The sequence below is a fragment of the Heteronotia binoei genome, chromosome 7 (genome assembly GCF_032191835.1).
Source record: "Heteronotia binoei isolate CCM8104 ecotype False Entrance Well chromosome 7, APGP_CSIRO_Hbin_v1, whole genome shotgun sequence".
NCBI classification, from domain to species: Eukaryota; Metazoa; Chordata; class Lepidosauria; order Squamata; family Gekkonidae; genus Heteronotia; species Heteronotia binoei.
This window is the reverse complement of record NC_083229.1, coordinates 109,358,194-109,375,324: the sequence shown is the minus strand read 5'-3', so window position 1 is coordinate 109,375,324 and position 17,131 is coordinate 109,358,194. Positions and strand designations below refer to the sequence as shown.

General features: G+C 47.1%; 1 protein-coding gene across 1 annotated transcript in view; it reads left to right on the top strand.

Annotated features, from left to right (window-relative positions):
- Positions 1 to 17,131, top strand: part of RREB1 (ras responsive element binding protein 1) — a 191,007-nt gene that overhangs the window by 150,979 nt on the left and 22,897 nt on the right. The window contains exons 10-11 of the mRNA XM_060244191.1: positions 6,908 to 7,097; positions 9,147 to 11,814. Of these exons, the coding sequence (XP_060100174.1) occupies positions 6,908 to 7,097; positions 9,147 to 11,814 (2,858 nt within the window). The remainder of the gene's footprint in view (positions 1 to 6,907; positions 7,098 to 9,146; positions 11,815 to 17,131) is intronic.

Sequence of the window (17,131 nt, the reverse complement as noted above, 5' to 3'; positions counted from 1 at the left end):
TCTTTCAACTTCTTCCTCCTCCATCTTTCTTCCTGCCTACCTGCTCTCAAACATCTGACTTTCATGTCTTGTAGCTCTCAGACATCTGACATTTATTCTATGTGGCTCTTACGTTAAGCAAGTTTGGCCACCCCTGTCTTATATTCCCACCCACCCCCCTTGTCCTTTAGACATTCACATTTAGTAGTTAGTATTCACATATCTGGCCGTGCCCCTTCTTTAAATGTATCAGGCTTCATGGACAATAATATCACCTCTGAGAAGTAATACAGAGTGTCTTCTGTTCACCACTGAGAAATTATAAACCTGCCTCGTGAATGCAAAAGGAAACCTAGCTGCTGAATTGTAATGAGGATTGCTGGATACCATACACCTCTCTGTGTCCCGGCCCCTTTAGCTTTATACATTAAGTTCTTCCCCAAGAGCATTATAGGAATGCTGTCACAGTTTTTAATACATCCCTGTAATCAGGGTTTTTGGGTTTTTTTGGTAGCAGGAATTCCTTTGCATATTAGGTTACGCTCCCCTGATGCAGCCAATCTTCCACGAGCTTACAGGGCTCTTTTTACAGAGAGAGCCAGTTTGGTGTAGTGGTTAAGTGTGTGGACTCTTATCTGGGAGAACCAGGTTTGATTCCCCACTCTTCCACTTACAGCTGCTGGAATGGCCTTGGGTTAGCCATAGCTCTTGCAGGAGTTGTCCTTGAAAGGGCAGCTGCTGTGAGAGCCCTCTCAGCCCCACCCACCTCACAGGGTGTCTGTTGTGGGGGGAGAAGATAAAGGAGAGTGTAAGCCACTCTGAGTCTCTGATTCAGAGAGAATGGCGGGATATAAATCTGCAATCGTCTTCTTACAGGGCCTACTGTAAGATCTTGGAGGATTGGCTACATTAGGGGGTGTAGCCTAATATGCAAAGGAGTTCCTGCTACAAAAAAAAGCCCTGCTTGTACTCACTGTTATGTCTAGTGTTAACGATTCTTTATTTTTATGCCTGACATCTAGGCTTCCCAATCCCCAGGTCCCAGCGGGGGATCCCCCGTTTTTACAGGCTTCTCCCCGCCCCCAGCTAGCTGGCCGGCAGGGGAAGCCCCCCCCCCCACAGTCACCATGTAGTTTTAGAGATCCTGCAGGTCCGTTTTTGAAATATGTGCCTTTAAGGCTGAGCAGGAAGCAGGAAACAGGAAGGGCTTCGGAGAACGGCCCCTCCCTTTGTTTTGCTTTCGTTTTCAGATCAAGTAAAGTTCTGCAGGAACAAGACCCAGTAAGTATTTGTGTGTGAGAGAGAGGGAGGGGGCAGGGGATTCCCTGGTTTGGAGGCCCTCCCCCCACTTTAGAAAGCGTGGGGGGGAGGGAAATGTCTACTGGGCACTCTATTATTCCCTATGGAGAACGATTCCCATACGGAATAATGGGGAATTGATCCGTGGGTATTGGGGGCTCTGGGGGGGGGCTATGTTTTGAGGTAGAGGTACCAAATTTTTCGTATAGCATCTAGTGCCTCTCCCCAAAATACCCCCGAAGTTTCAAAATGATTGGACCAGGGGGTCCAATTCTATGAGCCTCAAAAGAAGGTGCCCCTATCCTTCATTATTTCCTATGGAAGAAAGGCATTTAAAAAGATGTGCATTTAAAAAGATGTGTTAAAAAGATGTGCTGCCCTTTTAAAGGCATTTAAAAAGATGTGTTTAAAAAGAAGTGAATGAAGAATAAACCGTGTATGGTAATCGCTAAGAATAATACCAAAAATCACTTACACAAAGATTCTGAAAAATTAATAAATTTTATCACATCTCCATACGACGTTTGGTTTGAACTCTTCAGTATAATAAAGTGCTTGTGGCGAACAAGTTAGTACGATCTATAAATTGTGCAAGGGAATCCACAGAAGGACGTTTTGCGGGGCTTTTTTTTGTAGCAAGAGCTCATTTACATATTAGGCCACGCACCCCTGATGTAGCCAAGCCTCCTTTTGACAACCATCTCAGAGGACAATGCACAAGCGCTTTATTATAGTGAAGAATCAAACCAATTGAGATGAGATAAAATTTACTAATTTTTTCAGAATCTTTCTATAAGTGATTTTTTGTATTATTCTTAGTGATTACAAACACAGTTTATTCTTTATTCACTTAACCTCCAGATGGTTGCTGGAGATCTCCTGGGATTACAAGTGCTCTCCAGGGAACAGAGATTAGTTCATGTGGAGAAAATGGCTGGTTTGGAAGGTGGGCTGTATGGCATTATATCCCGCCCTTCCCCTCCCCAAACCCAGCCTTCTTCAGGCTCCCCCTCAAGCCCCCCCCCCAATATTTCCCAACCCAGAACGGGCAACCCTCCCCTCCCCCCACCCCCCGTTTCAACTGCAGCCCACTGATCTCCCCAAAATGCTGCTTCTTGGGGACAGGGGACCCTCAAGAAGAGGCATGAGAGGCAAATTGGGACTCTGCAGTAGGAAGAAGGAACTGGTGGAGATTATCCCACCTCACAGGGTGTCTGTTGTGGGGGGCGGGGAGGTGAAGGAGATTGTGAGCCGCTCTGAGACTCTTCGGAGTGGAGGGCGGGATATAAATCCAATATCATCTTCTTCTTCCTTCCTTTAATGGAAAATCTAGTCTAGATCCAACCCTTAGGTGCTTCGTTAAAGCTGCCTGCCTCTTCTCTCCTCCTGTCTTTTCACATCACGGATTATTAAAACTGGCAGAGTATAAAGGGTCATGTTTGTCTTGGGGGAGGGGAGAACAATGCTAGTGTGCACTAATCACTTTTTTCCTGGCTTACTACTGTTGATTTTCCAGCAGCACCACATTGTAGCGGCTGCAGTAAGTTTGTGTTCGCATCTTCTTGAGCTGTCCTAGGCTTCCAGTGGTCTGCAAGAGTCCTTGTTGAGTAGAGTTCTCTGTGCTCCCTGCATGGTAGAACAAGAATTCCTTCCAGTCTGCTCATTACCCTTCCAGTCCTCCACAGGATATTCTGCAAAGTCTATCTGACAAGCCTAAGTGACTTTTGCAAATCCTGGGAGAGACCTTGCGAGTGTTCCAGATTCACGGCTCTTGTCTTGCATCTTCAGACTTGCAGTGTGCACTTTCAGTTGTCCCCATTGTCTTTGTGGATAGCTTTCGAAAAAAGGTTGCCAGAGAGAAGGTGGGAGGTCTTGGGTAGAAAGCCGTTGTTGAGATTAAGTCTCTTTGGCTGTTGGAGGCTATTACAGATGTTTCTGGGTGGCAGCTTCACACAAGCTTTTGTTTCTGTTTTTGCCTCTGCAGTCATGACAACAGGTGTTGAGCATTACTAAGGCAGAATAGTACAAGCCCAGTGAGATTTCCATATTTTCATCATCCCGAGCACTTCCAAGGTCCCTTCTCTGTAACTCGCCGCGCATGGATTTTGGCTGTGACCCTGAGCTCGCTGTGAGGTCACTGTGACCTTTAATGAGCAAATGCAGCAGCGGGGCAAACTAAAATCTCGTGTTGATTCATTTTTGCCCAGTGAGCTAGCCGGTAACGCCATGGAAGAAAATGAGCGGGAGAGGATGTGCTTGGGACGAAGATTTGTCTACGCAGCCCCACTTTTCTCCATTGCTATCTACACCTGAGAGTCGCTTTCTGCCTGCCTTTCCAAGAATTCTTAAGCTTTCTGACTGTGCCGCCTGGCTTTATTAAAGTAGGCTGCCGCAGTTCACATAACATGGCAAATGACCCAGGCCCGTAGCTACAGTGGGGGCCAGGCCCATCCTTTCAAACCCAACTGGATGGCCCCTCCATTGGAGGGCCCACAGTCTGTCCCCTTTGCTCACCACAACTCTAAACAAGTAGTAGCATTGCTGCTGGTCTTTTCACTTTTTTCTCTCCCCTTCCCTAACCCATAGTGCAAAGGAAAGGGGGGGGAGTCAAGAGTGTCTCTCTGAGAGATGGGCACATAAGAAAGGGGTGGGGGAGCAGAGCTGCTGCGACTGCCCAGGCAAAGAAGGGGTTAGCTTGTGAAACTCAAGGCAGCTGACAGTGCCAAGAGCCCAGGACCACCAAACTAAGTGGCCCCTCAGCCCCCCCACCCCAAACAAGAAATCCTGGCTACAGCCCTGCTAAGTGACCCCTTCTCCCAAAGAGGGTAGTAGGTTGGCAGATCCTCCCAGATCCAGTAGCATCAGTGTATCATGTTTTGGTGGGATCTGTTAGCTCCGGCCGTGCTTGTGTCAGTTTGAAATACTCCTGTTTTTGGCTCAGTTGAGCACTATATCAGATGCTGTGTCCTGGAAACAGAGATAATACGAATTGCAAAATGTCTGGTGAATGCAGCCGTGCCTACCAAAGGAATAATCTTTTTCGAGCTGTGTGATTTACTGGGAAATTTTGCTTAAAATGCCCCGGGGGGAGAGAATACAGCTGTCTACTGTAAAATCAGGAGTCAAAGAAAAACCTGGTCATTATTTAAGTTCTAGCAAAGGCTGTAAAAATGGAAGTGCAAAGAGTAATTCCAGTGATGCAGGAAGCAGTTTTATTTACAACTGTGGGTCCCATCGAAGACGCAGTAAAGTGACTGCATTGAGACTTGCCTCTGGGAAGAAGTGGAAACGGAGCATTTGTCTGGTAGATATTCCCCTGATGAGCCTGAAATGTGCTGGGACCATTGTTGGGCTTTCGCAAAACTGCTTTCTGTGTCCTGCGTGATCAGTTGATTTCTGTGTCCTGCGTGATCCTTCTCCTTGCATTTGGTTTTGAAGAGGCAGCACCCTCTTCAATGAGACATGTAAAAATGAAATTCAGCTCAAGCATTACAAAAAGAGGTAGATCCAGGTGGGCAACCGTGTGGGTCTGAAGCAATGTTCCCTCTAAGCTGCAGAGTCTTGTGAGCAAAAATTCTACTTTGTGAGCTACTGGCCTTAAAGTTGGGAGCTACTCCATAAATTAGTGTGCTCTGGGGCCATCCTTCCTGAGCTAAGACAAAAACGTGTGAGCTGGAGGCTAAAAATCTGTGAGCTACCTCACGCTAACTCAGCTTAAAAGGAACACTGGTCTGAAGCAGTAGAACAAAGTAGGAGTCCAGTAGCACCTTTAAGACCAACAAAGTTTTATTCAGAATGTAAGCTTTCGTGTGCATGCGCATTTCTTCAGATGAGGAATGAGGTACAGTGCAGAACTACATAAGGGCAGTGGTTTAGAATGCAAAGTGGTACAAAGTTAAAATCCCATGTGCCTACCCCCACCCCCACAGACCAGAAATTGAAAAGTCTGTGCCTCTGTTGGAATAGGGTTGCCAGCCTCCAGGAAGGACCTGGAGAACTCCCACTTTTTCAGCTGATCTCAGCTGGCAGAGATCAACTCCCCTGGAGACAGTGGCTGCTTTGAAGTGTGGACTCTATGGCACTGCACCATGCTGAGGTCCAGGGCTTTTTTTGTAGCAGGAACTCCTTTACATATTAGGCCACACTCCCTTGATGGAGCCAAATATACAAAGGAGTTCCTGCTATGAAAAAAGCCCTGCTGAGTTCCTTCCCTTCTTCAAACCCCGCCCTCCTGGATCCACCCCAAAAGTCTCCAGGTATTTTCCTACACTGACCTGGCAACCCTACAGTCTCATAACAACTTGGTGCTCCAACCACATGGCAGCAATTTTTGCTGGCAAAGCCACAGACAATGGATTGGGGTACAGTGAGCAGAGCTACATATAGCTGGTGGGCAGTGGTTAAAAATGCAAAGTGGTACGAAGTTTGAATCCGACAGCAAAATAGTGAAATTAACAAACTGAAAGAACATTTGGTCTGGATTTTATTTTTTTGGAGAATGCCCTTTCCCCAGTGCATACTCACTTCTCATATGTGAGAGAGAACTCAAGAAACGGTGAATGGCTGTAATTATTTTTGGAATTTAAGGAGGAGGGGTGGAAGCTCAATGAGGCCCAGTTGGATTGTTGCTGTGAATTGGAGGTGGGGTGGTCTTAGAGACAGTGGGCCCTCAGGATCACTCTGGAAGTACATGAGAAAACAGAAATCTTATTAAGCCTTTGGTGAGCCACTGTGCTTTGTGAGAGCGGTATGTGAGCTGTCTGGTGTTAGTTGGGTAGGTCTTACTTCAAGGTTGTATTTGATTGCTCTGGAAATTAACATCGAAATAATTGCTAGGCTTGTGTTCCACTCTTCTGTGCCATCACCATTCTTGCCGACTTAATTTTTTTTTTTGTTTGCTACAACTTTTGCCCACTTCTGTTCATCTTTACTGTGCCGCTGTTGTGGTATTGAACAGGAACTGAACCACAGCCTCTGTTTCAGTGTTGGAGGCCCGTGGCGCAGAGTGGTAGAGCTGCAGCACTGCAGTCTGAGCTCTCTGCTCACAACCTGAGTTCAATCCCGACGGAAGCTGGGTTCAGGTAGCCGGCTCCAGGTTGACTCAGCCTTCCATCCTTCCGAGGTACCCAGCTTGCTGGAGAGAAAGTGTAGATGACTGGGGAAGGCGATAGCAAACCACCCTGTAAAAAAAGTCTGCTGTGAAAACGTTGTGATGCGACGTCACCCCAGAGTCGTAAACGACCAGTGCTTGCACAGGGGACTACCTTGTACCTTTATAGGTTAGTATTGAGCCAAGGGTGCAACTGGCTGGTTTCTTCTTGCAGGGGCTGCTGATGTTTGAAAAGGTGGGCAGAACAAGAGTGTCTATTTTTGAGCAGGGTGCAGTTTTGCCAGAGGCACTCACTTAGGGGAATGGTTGGTCTCTGTAAGATGCTAAAAGATTGCAAGTTTGCATTAGCCTGTAACTTTCCGGAATAATCTCGTGATCTGAGTCTAACTTAAAGTAGATGGTAACAGACTATGCTCAATTTCTAATGTGATTTGATGCAGCTGTGTATCTTGTCCATGTGACAGGGAAAGCCACTCGATAGCTAAAACAAATAAAGCTGTCTTTTCCCCTTGTCTCCAGGTGTGACATCTGTTGTATTACCTTTCGCACCCACCGAGGTTTGTTACGGCATAATGCAGTCATTCATAAACAACTTCCAAGAGACCTATCAGGAAAACCTTTTATTCAGAACAACCCCTCGATTCCAGCAGGCTTCCACGATTTGGGATTCACTGACTTCTCTTGCAGGAAGTTTCCTCGCATCTCTCAGGTAATCTCTTCCTTTGACTGGCAATCCAAATGTATGATGACTTTTTTTCCTTGTTTTTTTTTTTTTAAATTAGCAGTATTTTAGATGGAATTTGGAAACAGAGTACTTGGGGATATAAAGCGCTTGAGCCTGAATTAGCATACTTGATCTGGCCACATTTGCATCTTGTTGGGGAGAATTTAATGTTTAAGTGGCGACTCTGAAGGGTACCTGGTAGTGGTTGGCTTAAAAAGCAGCATTAAGGAAATACACAGCTCAGTAAAGTTTTCATACAGATTTGCAAGCTGCATCTACAAGCTTTGCTACTTGAGTCAGAGGGAAAAATAAAGTTGTGAACTAGTGTATCCACAAACCTAAGATCAAATTCATAACATGTTTTGCATTCCATAAGGATCATTACTCTGCAAGAGCAAGACACTAAGTCCTACAGTACCTTCATGGGTGTGAGCAAGGCTTTTTTTGTAGCAACATATTAGTCTCCTGACCAACTCAGGCCCTATAAGCCAACAAATCACTGATCTCTATTTTACAGAGAGGCTTACTTACAAAACCTTTAGCACACACTTTAACTACTTGACCAAGGGCTCTCTTCCACACACCCCTGATGTAGCCAATCCTCCAAGAGCTTACAGGGCTCTTCATACAGGGCCTACTGTAAGCTCTTGAATGACTGGCTACATCAGGGGTGTGTGGCCTCATATGCAAAGGAGTTACTGCTACAAAAAAAAAAGACCTGCATGCAATCAATTAGCAGCATATTAAGCCTTTGCATATTAGGCCACACACCGCTATTGTAGCCAATCCTCCCAAGAGCTTACAGGGCTGTTAGTATAGGGCCTACTGTAAGCTATACGAGGACTGGCTACATCAGAGGGGTGAGGCCTAATATGAGTTTTTGCTACGAAAAAACCCTTGGGTGTGAGCTTTTTACAGGCCAATGGGAACTCAAGCTATGATGAACTACATAGACTCTGATATCCTAAGTCACCTTTTCATTGGTGATGAATTTGATACTCTGTTTGCGATATGGGCGCACCTTCCAAAACACAGTTCTGTCTAATACCAGGCCTAAGCAAGAAGACATAGGTGGGAATTCACAGATAACTCAACTTGGAGCTCAAAACGCAGGCAATAATGTTCTGGACATAATGTTAGACTGGCCACTGGAGGGAGCAAAATGTGTGCGGATAATGGTAGGGGGAAACCTGAAGCAATAGCGAAAAAACAGAGAATGTGGAAGAGCCCTTCATCAAGCAGTTAAAGTGTATGCTAAAAGTTTTGTAAGTAAGCCTCTCTGTAAAATAGAGATCAGTGATTTGTTGGCTTATGGGGCCAGAGTTGGTCAGGGGATGGGGAGGTAGTAATAAATTCACTGTTGTCCCCAGGTAGAAAGGAGTGTGGTGGAGCTGGTGGGCCAAGAGTTGGACATAGGTCTTTTTTGTAGGAGGAACTACTTTGCATATTAGGCCACACACCCCTGATGTAGCCAGTCCTGCTGGAGCTTACAGTAGGCCCTGTACTAACAGCCCTGTAAGCTCTTGGAGGATTGGCTACATCAGAGGTGTGTGGCCTAATATGCAAAAGAGTTCCTGCTAAAAAAAAAAGCCCTGGGTCTCCCCCACTCCCCTACCACAACTGATTTTACAGCAGACACATAGATCATTGTCAGCCAGGATCTAAATACATGCAATTAGGGCTTTTTTTGTATCAGGAACTCCTTTGCATATTAGGCCACACACCCCTGATGTAGCCAATCCTCCAAGAGCTTACAGGGCTCTTCGTACCGGGCCTACTGTAAGCTCTTGGAGAACTGGCTACATCAGGGGGGGTATGGCCTAATATGCAAAGGAGTTCCTGCTACAAAAAAAAAAAGACCTGCATGTAATCATGCATAGATTCTCTCTTGCTCTCACTGTGAATGATCTTCTTGTTCCTGCCCGATGGAAGAGTAACACAGAAAGCTTATGTTCCTATATCAAGTCACTGTTGTTGGATTTTGAAACCAGCTCCCCCTTTACTCACCTTGTGTTCTCTTGTGGCTTTTGATAGGTCTGGTGCGAAACCAACCTGCGGAGATGCATCAGCGAATTCCACCGGTATGTCTGTGAGACGTGCAACAAGGCATTCCCCATGCTGTCTGCGCTCAAACTGCACGTGGAAACCCACACAACAATTCAGGGTAAAGAGAAGCACGACCTGCAGTCGGAGGACGAAGACCTGAGGTCTTACATGGCATCCTTGGGGCTGCAGCACACCAAAGATGTCCAGCCCGTCAAGCAGGAGGAGCTGGCGCCAGAGGAGGTCCGAGAAACACAGCTACGAACACTGAAATGTAACCTACCTCAGGAACCCTGTAGTGCTAATCAGTTGAACGTGTCCCCTTTAGAGGCTGCTTCCGTGGCAGGGCCTTTCTCGTTCCTTCCCCCTACGAAAGAGAACCTGAAGCTCCTGTCGCTACAGCCTTTCCAGAAAAGCTTCATCATCCAGCCTGACAATAGCATCCTAGTCAAGCCCAGCGCTGAGCTAGCGGACATCCAGCAGATCTTAAAGATGGCTTCTTCGGTGACCCCCCAGATCAGCCTCCCACCTCTTTCGAAGGCACCTCTCGTTGGCGCGCAGTCCGTCTTCAAGCATATGCCGCCGCTAAAGCCAAAGCCCCTGGTAGCTCCACGGACGGTTGTGGCGACTTCAACGCCACCTCCTCTGGTCAATGCACAGCAGGCGTCTCCTGGATGCATCAGCCCAAGCCTTCCTCCAGCGCCACCCGGGCTGGCCAAACCCGCTGAAGAATCAACTTCAGACTCCTACGGCAAATCAGGATCCAAGTCTAGCACCTCTCCCCAGGCCACGGCAGAGCCTAAGCGTGAAATGAGAACTCAACTGGAACAAGACAGCATCATAGAGGCCTTTCTCCCTTTGACGATGGAGGGAAAAATCAAGCAGGAGGTAACGGACCTCAAAGCGATTATCTCCGGGGCAGCAAACAAGAAGTCTCAGGCCGTGAGAAAAGTCTTGTATCCATGCCGGTTTTGTGACCAGGTGTTTGCTTTCTCGGGCGTCTTGAGGGCTCACATCCGCAGCCACCTGGGCATCTCCCCTTACCAGTGCAATATCTGTGAGTACATTGCCGCTGACAAGGCCGCTCTCATCCGGCACTTGAGGACACACAGCGGGGAGAGGCCGTACATCTGCAAAATCTGCCACTACCCTTTCACGGTGAAAGCAAACTGCGAGAGGCACCTGCGCAAAAAGCACCTCAAGATTACCCGGAAGGAAATAGAGAAGAATATAGAATATGTCACCAGCAACACAACGAACATTGTGGAGACCTTCTGTGCCCCGGACACGGTGTGCAAGTTCTGTGGGGAGGACCTGAAGCATTACCGGGCGCTCCGCATTCACATGAGGACACACAGCAGCTGCCAGAAGAAGAAACCGTTCGAATGCAAAGAGTGCGGAACCACCTTCTCGGCCAAGCGGAACTGTGTCCACCATATCCTCAAGCAGCACTTGCACATCCCGGAGAAGGAGGTAGAGAGCTACGTGCTGGCAGTAGATTGCTCCCCTTCAGATAGCCAGCCCGACCCTCCGCTCCTGGAAGACAGCACTTACACGGACTGCAAGCCCATCGCACCTTTCAGAGAGCCTCAGAACGGCTTCTTAGTGGGCGCCCCCTCTCACCCGCCGATCAAACTTGAAACCACAAACAGCTTCCCTGTGGATTTTGATGAGCCTTTGGATTTCTCGCAAAAGAACAAAAACCTAAACTCTGTGCTGGTGAAACAGGAAAATCCCTTCGGTTCTTCTCCCTACGATGATTCCTTGGAGCCCATAGATCTGTCAATCCCCAAAGCTCCAAAGAAGGACAGAGAGGACAACGCTCTGAGCCAGGAGAAGAAGCAGGAGCACCTCAGCGGGAATGAGGAGAGGCTCCGTAACGTTCAAACGTCTCCTCCTGCAGTGAACGGCAACTCGGAGAACCAAGCTCTCCGACATTCCCAGCCGCTGAAGGGTCCGTTGCATTTGACTGTCCCGATCATTTCTCCAGCTCTTCTGGGGAACTCTGCTTTGCTGCGCCCCTTGAGGCCCAAGCCTCCCCCTCTCTTGCCAAAACCTCCCATCACTAAAGAGCTGCCCCCCCTCGCTTCCATTGCACAGATTATTTCATCAGTGTCTTCTGCTGCTGCTTTGCTGAAAACAGAGGTCACGGATCCTGTCCCCAAGGCAGCCAGCAGCTCCGCTGGGCCCGAAAAACCAGGGGGTTCTAAGCCGAAAGCGACGGCCGCGAGTGCAGTCGATTCGGAGACCAGCATTCCTAGCGACTTGCCGCAAAGGGTGTGCAGTCCAGAGAGGCCCCAGAAGTCTGCCTCTTCTGGATCCCTGAAGAAAAGAGGCAGGAAGAAAGGCACCAAAAACAAGGCCAAAGCGAGCAGCGGCGTGGATCTGGAGTCCAGCGGTGAGTTTGCTAGCATAGAGAAGATGTTGGCGACCACAGACACTAATAAGTTCAGCACGTTTCTGCAGTCAGCCCCAGACTTCAAAGAAGGGGTTGACCGAAATGGAACCAGTGAAGAAGAGAGAGAACCGATAGAGGACAAGGTGCTCCGGGGAAAGAAGAACACCTACTCAAACTGCATCCAGAAAATCAGCTGTCCTCATTGTCCTAGAGTCTTTCCGTGGGCAAGTTCCTTACAGCGGCATATGCTGACTCACACAGGTAAGAGAGTATCATTGTTACCTTTGGAATGTAGGGTGGTATTTGTTTTAGACAGAGCCGGATTAACAATTAGGTCATGTAGGCACTGGCCTATGGGTCCCCAAGCCTTTAGGGGCCCCGTGGTGACTCCCTCCCGGTTTCCCCCCTGCTTGCAGCCCTCTCAGTCTACACGAGCAGTTAGCAACTGAGCCGCTCTTTGCCCAGCTTGCCTGGTGTGGCAGCTGCCGGTATTGTCACCAAGTTTGCCTCTCTCTGCCTCTCCCCAGCAGCTTTGTCAAAGGGGCTTTTGAGAAGGTGCCTGCAGGCTGCAGCAGGGCCCATGGTCAGCAGGGCGGGCACTCTGAGATAATTGGTGAGGGGACCCCCAAGATTTTGATCGCCTAGGGGCCTCCGCAGGGTTTAATCCAGCACTGGTTCTAGAGCAGGAATTGTAGCTGAAAGGCAAAGCCAGGAATGACTGCGTATCGTTTTAGGGCTAAAAATTGCCAGGATGAGCCAGAAAACTTTGTCTGCTTTAGTGCCCGGCGCTTGCTGGCAGCAGTTATCTTAATGGTTCTTATTAACTAGTGGAATGATCCCCCAACACGGTGCCCGTGGGCGCCATGTCTCCTGCCGGCGTGTTTCCTGGTTCTGCTTCTTCAAACAAGCAGCCGTTTTTAGCTTTGTTCCACTTAATTGGAGCAGGAGGTGGCACAGAAGAGCCTAGGATGCATCAGTTTATGTCTACGGGACGAACCTGTTTTGAAATAGCTGCTTTCATCACAGGAGAGGATACCTGCTGTGGAACATCCTCATATTCTGCGATTAGATTCCCCTACAGAGCCATTTTGCTATGCCACACACTAGCAGTTCTTAAAATTCCAAAAAATGTCCATGGGTCCAACAAGATTGGGGACACTTGAGCTAGGGTACGCTCAAGGAGTGGAGCCTTTTAGCCTTGTTGTGGTTATATTAAATCTGCTTTGGTTTTGAATAACTGTATGCATTTGTATTGTCTGGCACTAGGTGCATAATATCTAAGCACATGGAGATTTCTTCTGGTGTTACATAGAAGGAATATAGGTGCATGCTAGGGCAACAGATTTCTTTTGGGCCTCTTTCCCTGGCAGCCTTTGTTCCCCCCCCCCCCACACCTTTCTGATACACCTTTCCCTCCCTTGCTTTTTTTTTTTTTGCTTTACCTGTTCCTCCCTTTCCAGTTTCACTCTTCCCATCCCATCCCATCCCTTTCAGTTTATTTCCCTCTTCCCCAGTAAGTCGAGGCTAAGGATTCTCAGCAAAGCTGGAAAGTAAGATCTGCGCTGTTTAAATTTTAAACAAATACATTTTTCCTTGTATGCATGTTTTAACGAATATTAATATTTCCTTGCCTATTTTCACTGATGGGCAGTAATTAAACTGTGCAGGATGGGTTTATCAGCTTAGGGAAGAAACAAAGTATTGGCAGGATCTTTTTTTTAGTCTAGCCTTGATTTTATACTAAATTTAGATGTTTATAGTTTTAAATGGCATTTTCTTTTATAATATAATTGCATTGCCTCCTCCTTCCTATTATCTGGATTCTTATGAACAAAAGCCTAATAAAGGTTTCAGTTATCAGTTATCTTTTGGGGCCCAGATTCAGTCTCTGGAATCCATAGTTAAAAGTCTTTGGTAAGAACTTTTCCTGAGACTCACTGGAGGGTAAGCACTGCTGATGAGATGGATCATTGATCTGTTGAAGTCCAAAGCTGGTACAGGTGGGGAAATGACAGTTCTGGTGAGTGATGATCAGCAGTGGAGAATTAACATGAGAAACGAGCCTTTCGCTGCTCGGAGGTGTATTTTATCTCGACTCAGAACCCTTTCTCTGTTGAACGCCAGTGGATTTCAGGATGTATACAGGTCACAAAAAATGGCAGGACGTGATGAACCATCGTCATGCATGGATTGTGAATGTTATCTATAACACACCACTGTGTGTTGAACAAAATGCTGAAAAAAAGTAAAATCTTCAGAGAATTTCGTCCTCCAACTTAACTTCTAATTAAGGATCCCTTAATTTGATGAGCCCAAGGGCTCTCCTTGGTACAGTAAAAACCACTGGTTTTAAACACTCTTCCCTCTAACTTCTTTATTCCTAATCACAGCCACCAGAAGTGACTCTTTCATCTGAATGAGTCATTTGTCTAACAATAAATTGTGATTGCATGTGATGTGTCCGTTGAACCTTTCGTATAAAGCCTATTCTCACATCTTAAAATGTGAAGATTGCTGTCAGTGTTCTGTTTGTGGCTGCAGTTCTGGCTCTCCTTCTCTAAATGCCCCGTAATAATAAAGCAGAACTAATTTCCTGCAAGATGGAAAAAAAAAATACTTCTTTAATGTCTGGTTCTGTTGACTTTCACATCTGAGCTTCTGGCAGTCCTTGCTGAGTTCTCTGGTGACAGCTTCTCCAGTGCAAAGAGAGGCATAAAGGGTAAAGAAAATTTGAGCTGCTAGATTTCCCAATTTGGAGCCTGGGTAAGGCAAGATTTGGGGAGGCGGGGACACCTCAGCAGGGTATAATGCCGTAGAGTCCACCCTCCAAAGCAGCCATTTTCTCCAGGGGGCGGATCTCTGTAGTCCAGAATTCAATTATAATAGTGGGAGATCTCTCGGTGCCACCTGGAGGCTGGCAACACTGAGCCATTAGTTAGAAGGGTATTTATCCATCATATTTAGTTGTTGTTTTTGTTGGATGGATGGCCTGCTAAAGCAGCTGCTTATGACCCTGTCCTGTGAAACACAAGATATGCCAGTGGGATCACACAGCCCCAGGGGTGGAATTCTAGCAGGAGCTCCTTTGCATATTAGGCCACACACTCCTGGTGTAGCCAATCCTCCAAGAGCTTACAAGGCTCTTTTTTGTAAGCTCTTGGAGGATTGGCTACATCAGGGGTGTGTGGTCTAATATGCTAAGGAGCTCCTGCTAGAATTCCACCCCTGCACAGCCCTGTGTGTTCATAGAGTTAAATCTCTATATTGGTTGGCGATGTGAGGATACTGGAGCGCTAATGGACGTTTATTACACTTGTACTATTGCAGTACTCTAGAAGAAAATATTTCTTAAAACAGAGGTATGGAGGCTTCTGATGGGCGTATTCTGGGTTAGTTCATTCTACTGGGTGGGCAAGGCTGAAAAATTCTTTCTTCCGGAGTATTACAGCAATGCAGAACACATTTACTGAAGCCGTTTTCAGTCAGTGTCTTCATGGGTGGCCTTCCTTTTGAAACTTTTTCTCTCAGGGTGAATGGAGAAAAATGAAGGATCTAAGTTCCAAAAGACTGGTAACTTGTGGCTTATGTAACAGGATGTAACAAAATGTGGATATGTGATACATTCCTGAAATCTGATTGTGCCATGAGATCTACTTAATATTTGCATTATAGTAGCAATATTTTTTTAAAAGATGATTTGTGAAGGGAAGAAAAAGCCAGTGATTGCTCATTGAGGTGGTGCCTGAGGCATTGTTAACCTACTACAGTTCAGTGTTTTTGTTTTGGTATTTTGTGTGTTTGAGAGGAGGCACACATGCCTGGTCAATAGACAGGTTATTGTGCTTACTTTAGGCCTTCTTCATCTAATCCGTTTGTTTTTCAAACTCTGCTCAGGGAAATGGGAATTTCTTGGAAGATTATCAGGGATTTCTCAGACTTCCCTGAATGACAGACAGCCTGTTTCTCTCTATGTATAGCTGTGAGAATAGTAGCTCCGTGGCACAGAGTGGTAAAGCTGCAGTACTGCAGTCCAAGGCCTCTGCTCATGACCTGAGTTTGATCCTGGCGGAAGCTGGGTTCAGGGAGCCAGCTCAAGGCTGACTCAGCCTTCCATCCTTCTGAGGTCAGTAAAATGAGTACCCAGCTTGCTGGGGGGGGGGGGGGAGTGTAGACTGGGGAAGGCAGTGGCAAACCACCCCGAAAAAAGTCTATCATGAAAACATTGTGATACGACGTCACCCCAGGGTCGGAAACGACTGGTGCTTGCACAGGGGACTACCTTTACCTTTTTATAGCTGTGGGAACGTTGAGTGTATTCTGTCAGTGATTTTCATATATTACATCCCACTGATCACTCTATCAAAAAACCTGCATCCCACCATGAGAAAACAAAAAGCCCACTTTTTTTGAGAAGTATGTTGATACATTTACAGGCTTCCTGGTTTATCATTTACAGTACATTTTAAGGACATAAATATTGCTGTATTGTTGGGAGTAACATTTATTGCTGTCTTTAAGGGGTACTTGTGTAGGAACAGCCAGAAGAGGCATGTCAGGCACTTGCCGGTGGGCAGGGGGAAATGGGGGATTTGGAGAAACATCAAATGGCCAAGGTTATTACTAGCATGGCTGAACATATGGAGCTGCCTTATGCTGAATTAGACCCTCAGTCCATCAAAGTCAGTATTGTCTACTCAGACTGGCAACAGCTCTCCAGGGTCTCAAGCTGCACTTTTTCATGCCTATTTGCCTGGACCCTTTTTAGTTGGAGATGCTGAAGATTGAACCTGGGGCCTTCTGCTTACCAAGCAGAAGCTCTACCACTGAGCCACTGTCCCTCCCATGGCAGACAGTGTTGACAGGAGACTACCCATCAGAGTTGCAGGTGGACCAGAGGATGGAGGGCAAAGTGAATTCTTAATTATTGTGAAAACCTTGCATCCCACCTAGACTACTTCTCTGCCACACTGTGGTGATACATGCACCTCCGGCTGATAACCACTATTCTAAGTTACATGCAGAGTTTGGGGATGGGGTGGGGTGCATCAAATTGGCCAAGCAGCATTCTGGGCCAGAACTCCTATGTGAGTTAATGTGTGCCCTGGAATCCTTAGCTTAAGGGGTCTCCAACCCCCCGGGCCGTGGACTGGTACTGGTCCATGGCCTGTTAGCAACCGGGCCTTGGAGTGAGGCAGAGGTGCTGCACCACCCCTTTTGCACACCTGGGAACCCGGGCGGATGAAAGAGCCAGCATGGCCTTGCTTCAAAGCACCACCTCTTTCATCCACCCAGGTCCTGAGCGGGCGGAAAGGGCTGTGCAGCAGTGATCTTTGCCTACCCCTCTTTTTAAGACAGGGGACAGGGGTGGGACAGGGGTGGGGTGGGGTGCAGCAAAAATCCCAGCACCCACCCACCCATGCACACACATTGGTCTGTGGGAAAATTCTTCCACAAAACCAGTCCCTAGTGCCAAAAAGGTTGGAAGCCGCTGCCTTAGCTGGAGTGTGAAGTGTTCCCTAATGGCAGAACATGCGAACCCATTGTTGTTCCAGTAGCTAGAGAGTTTTTGCTAGATATA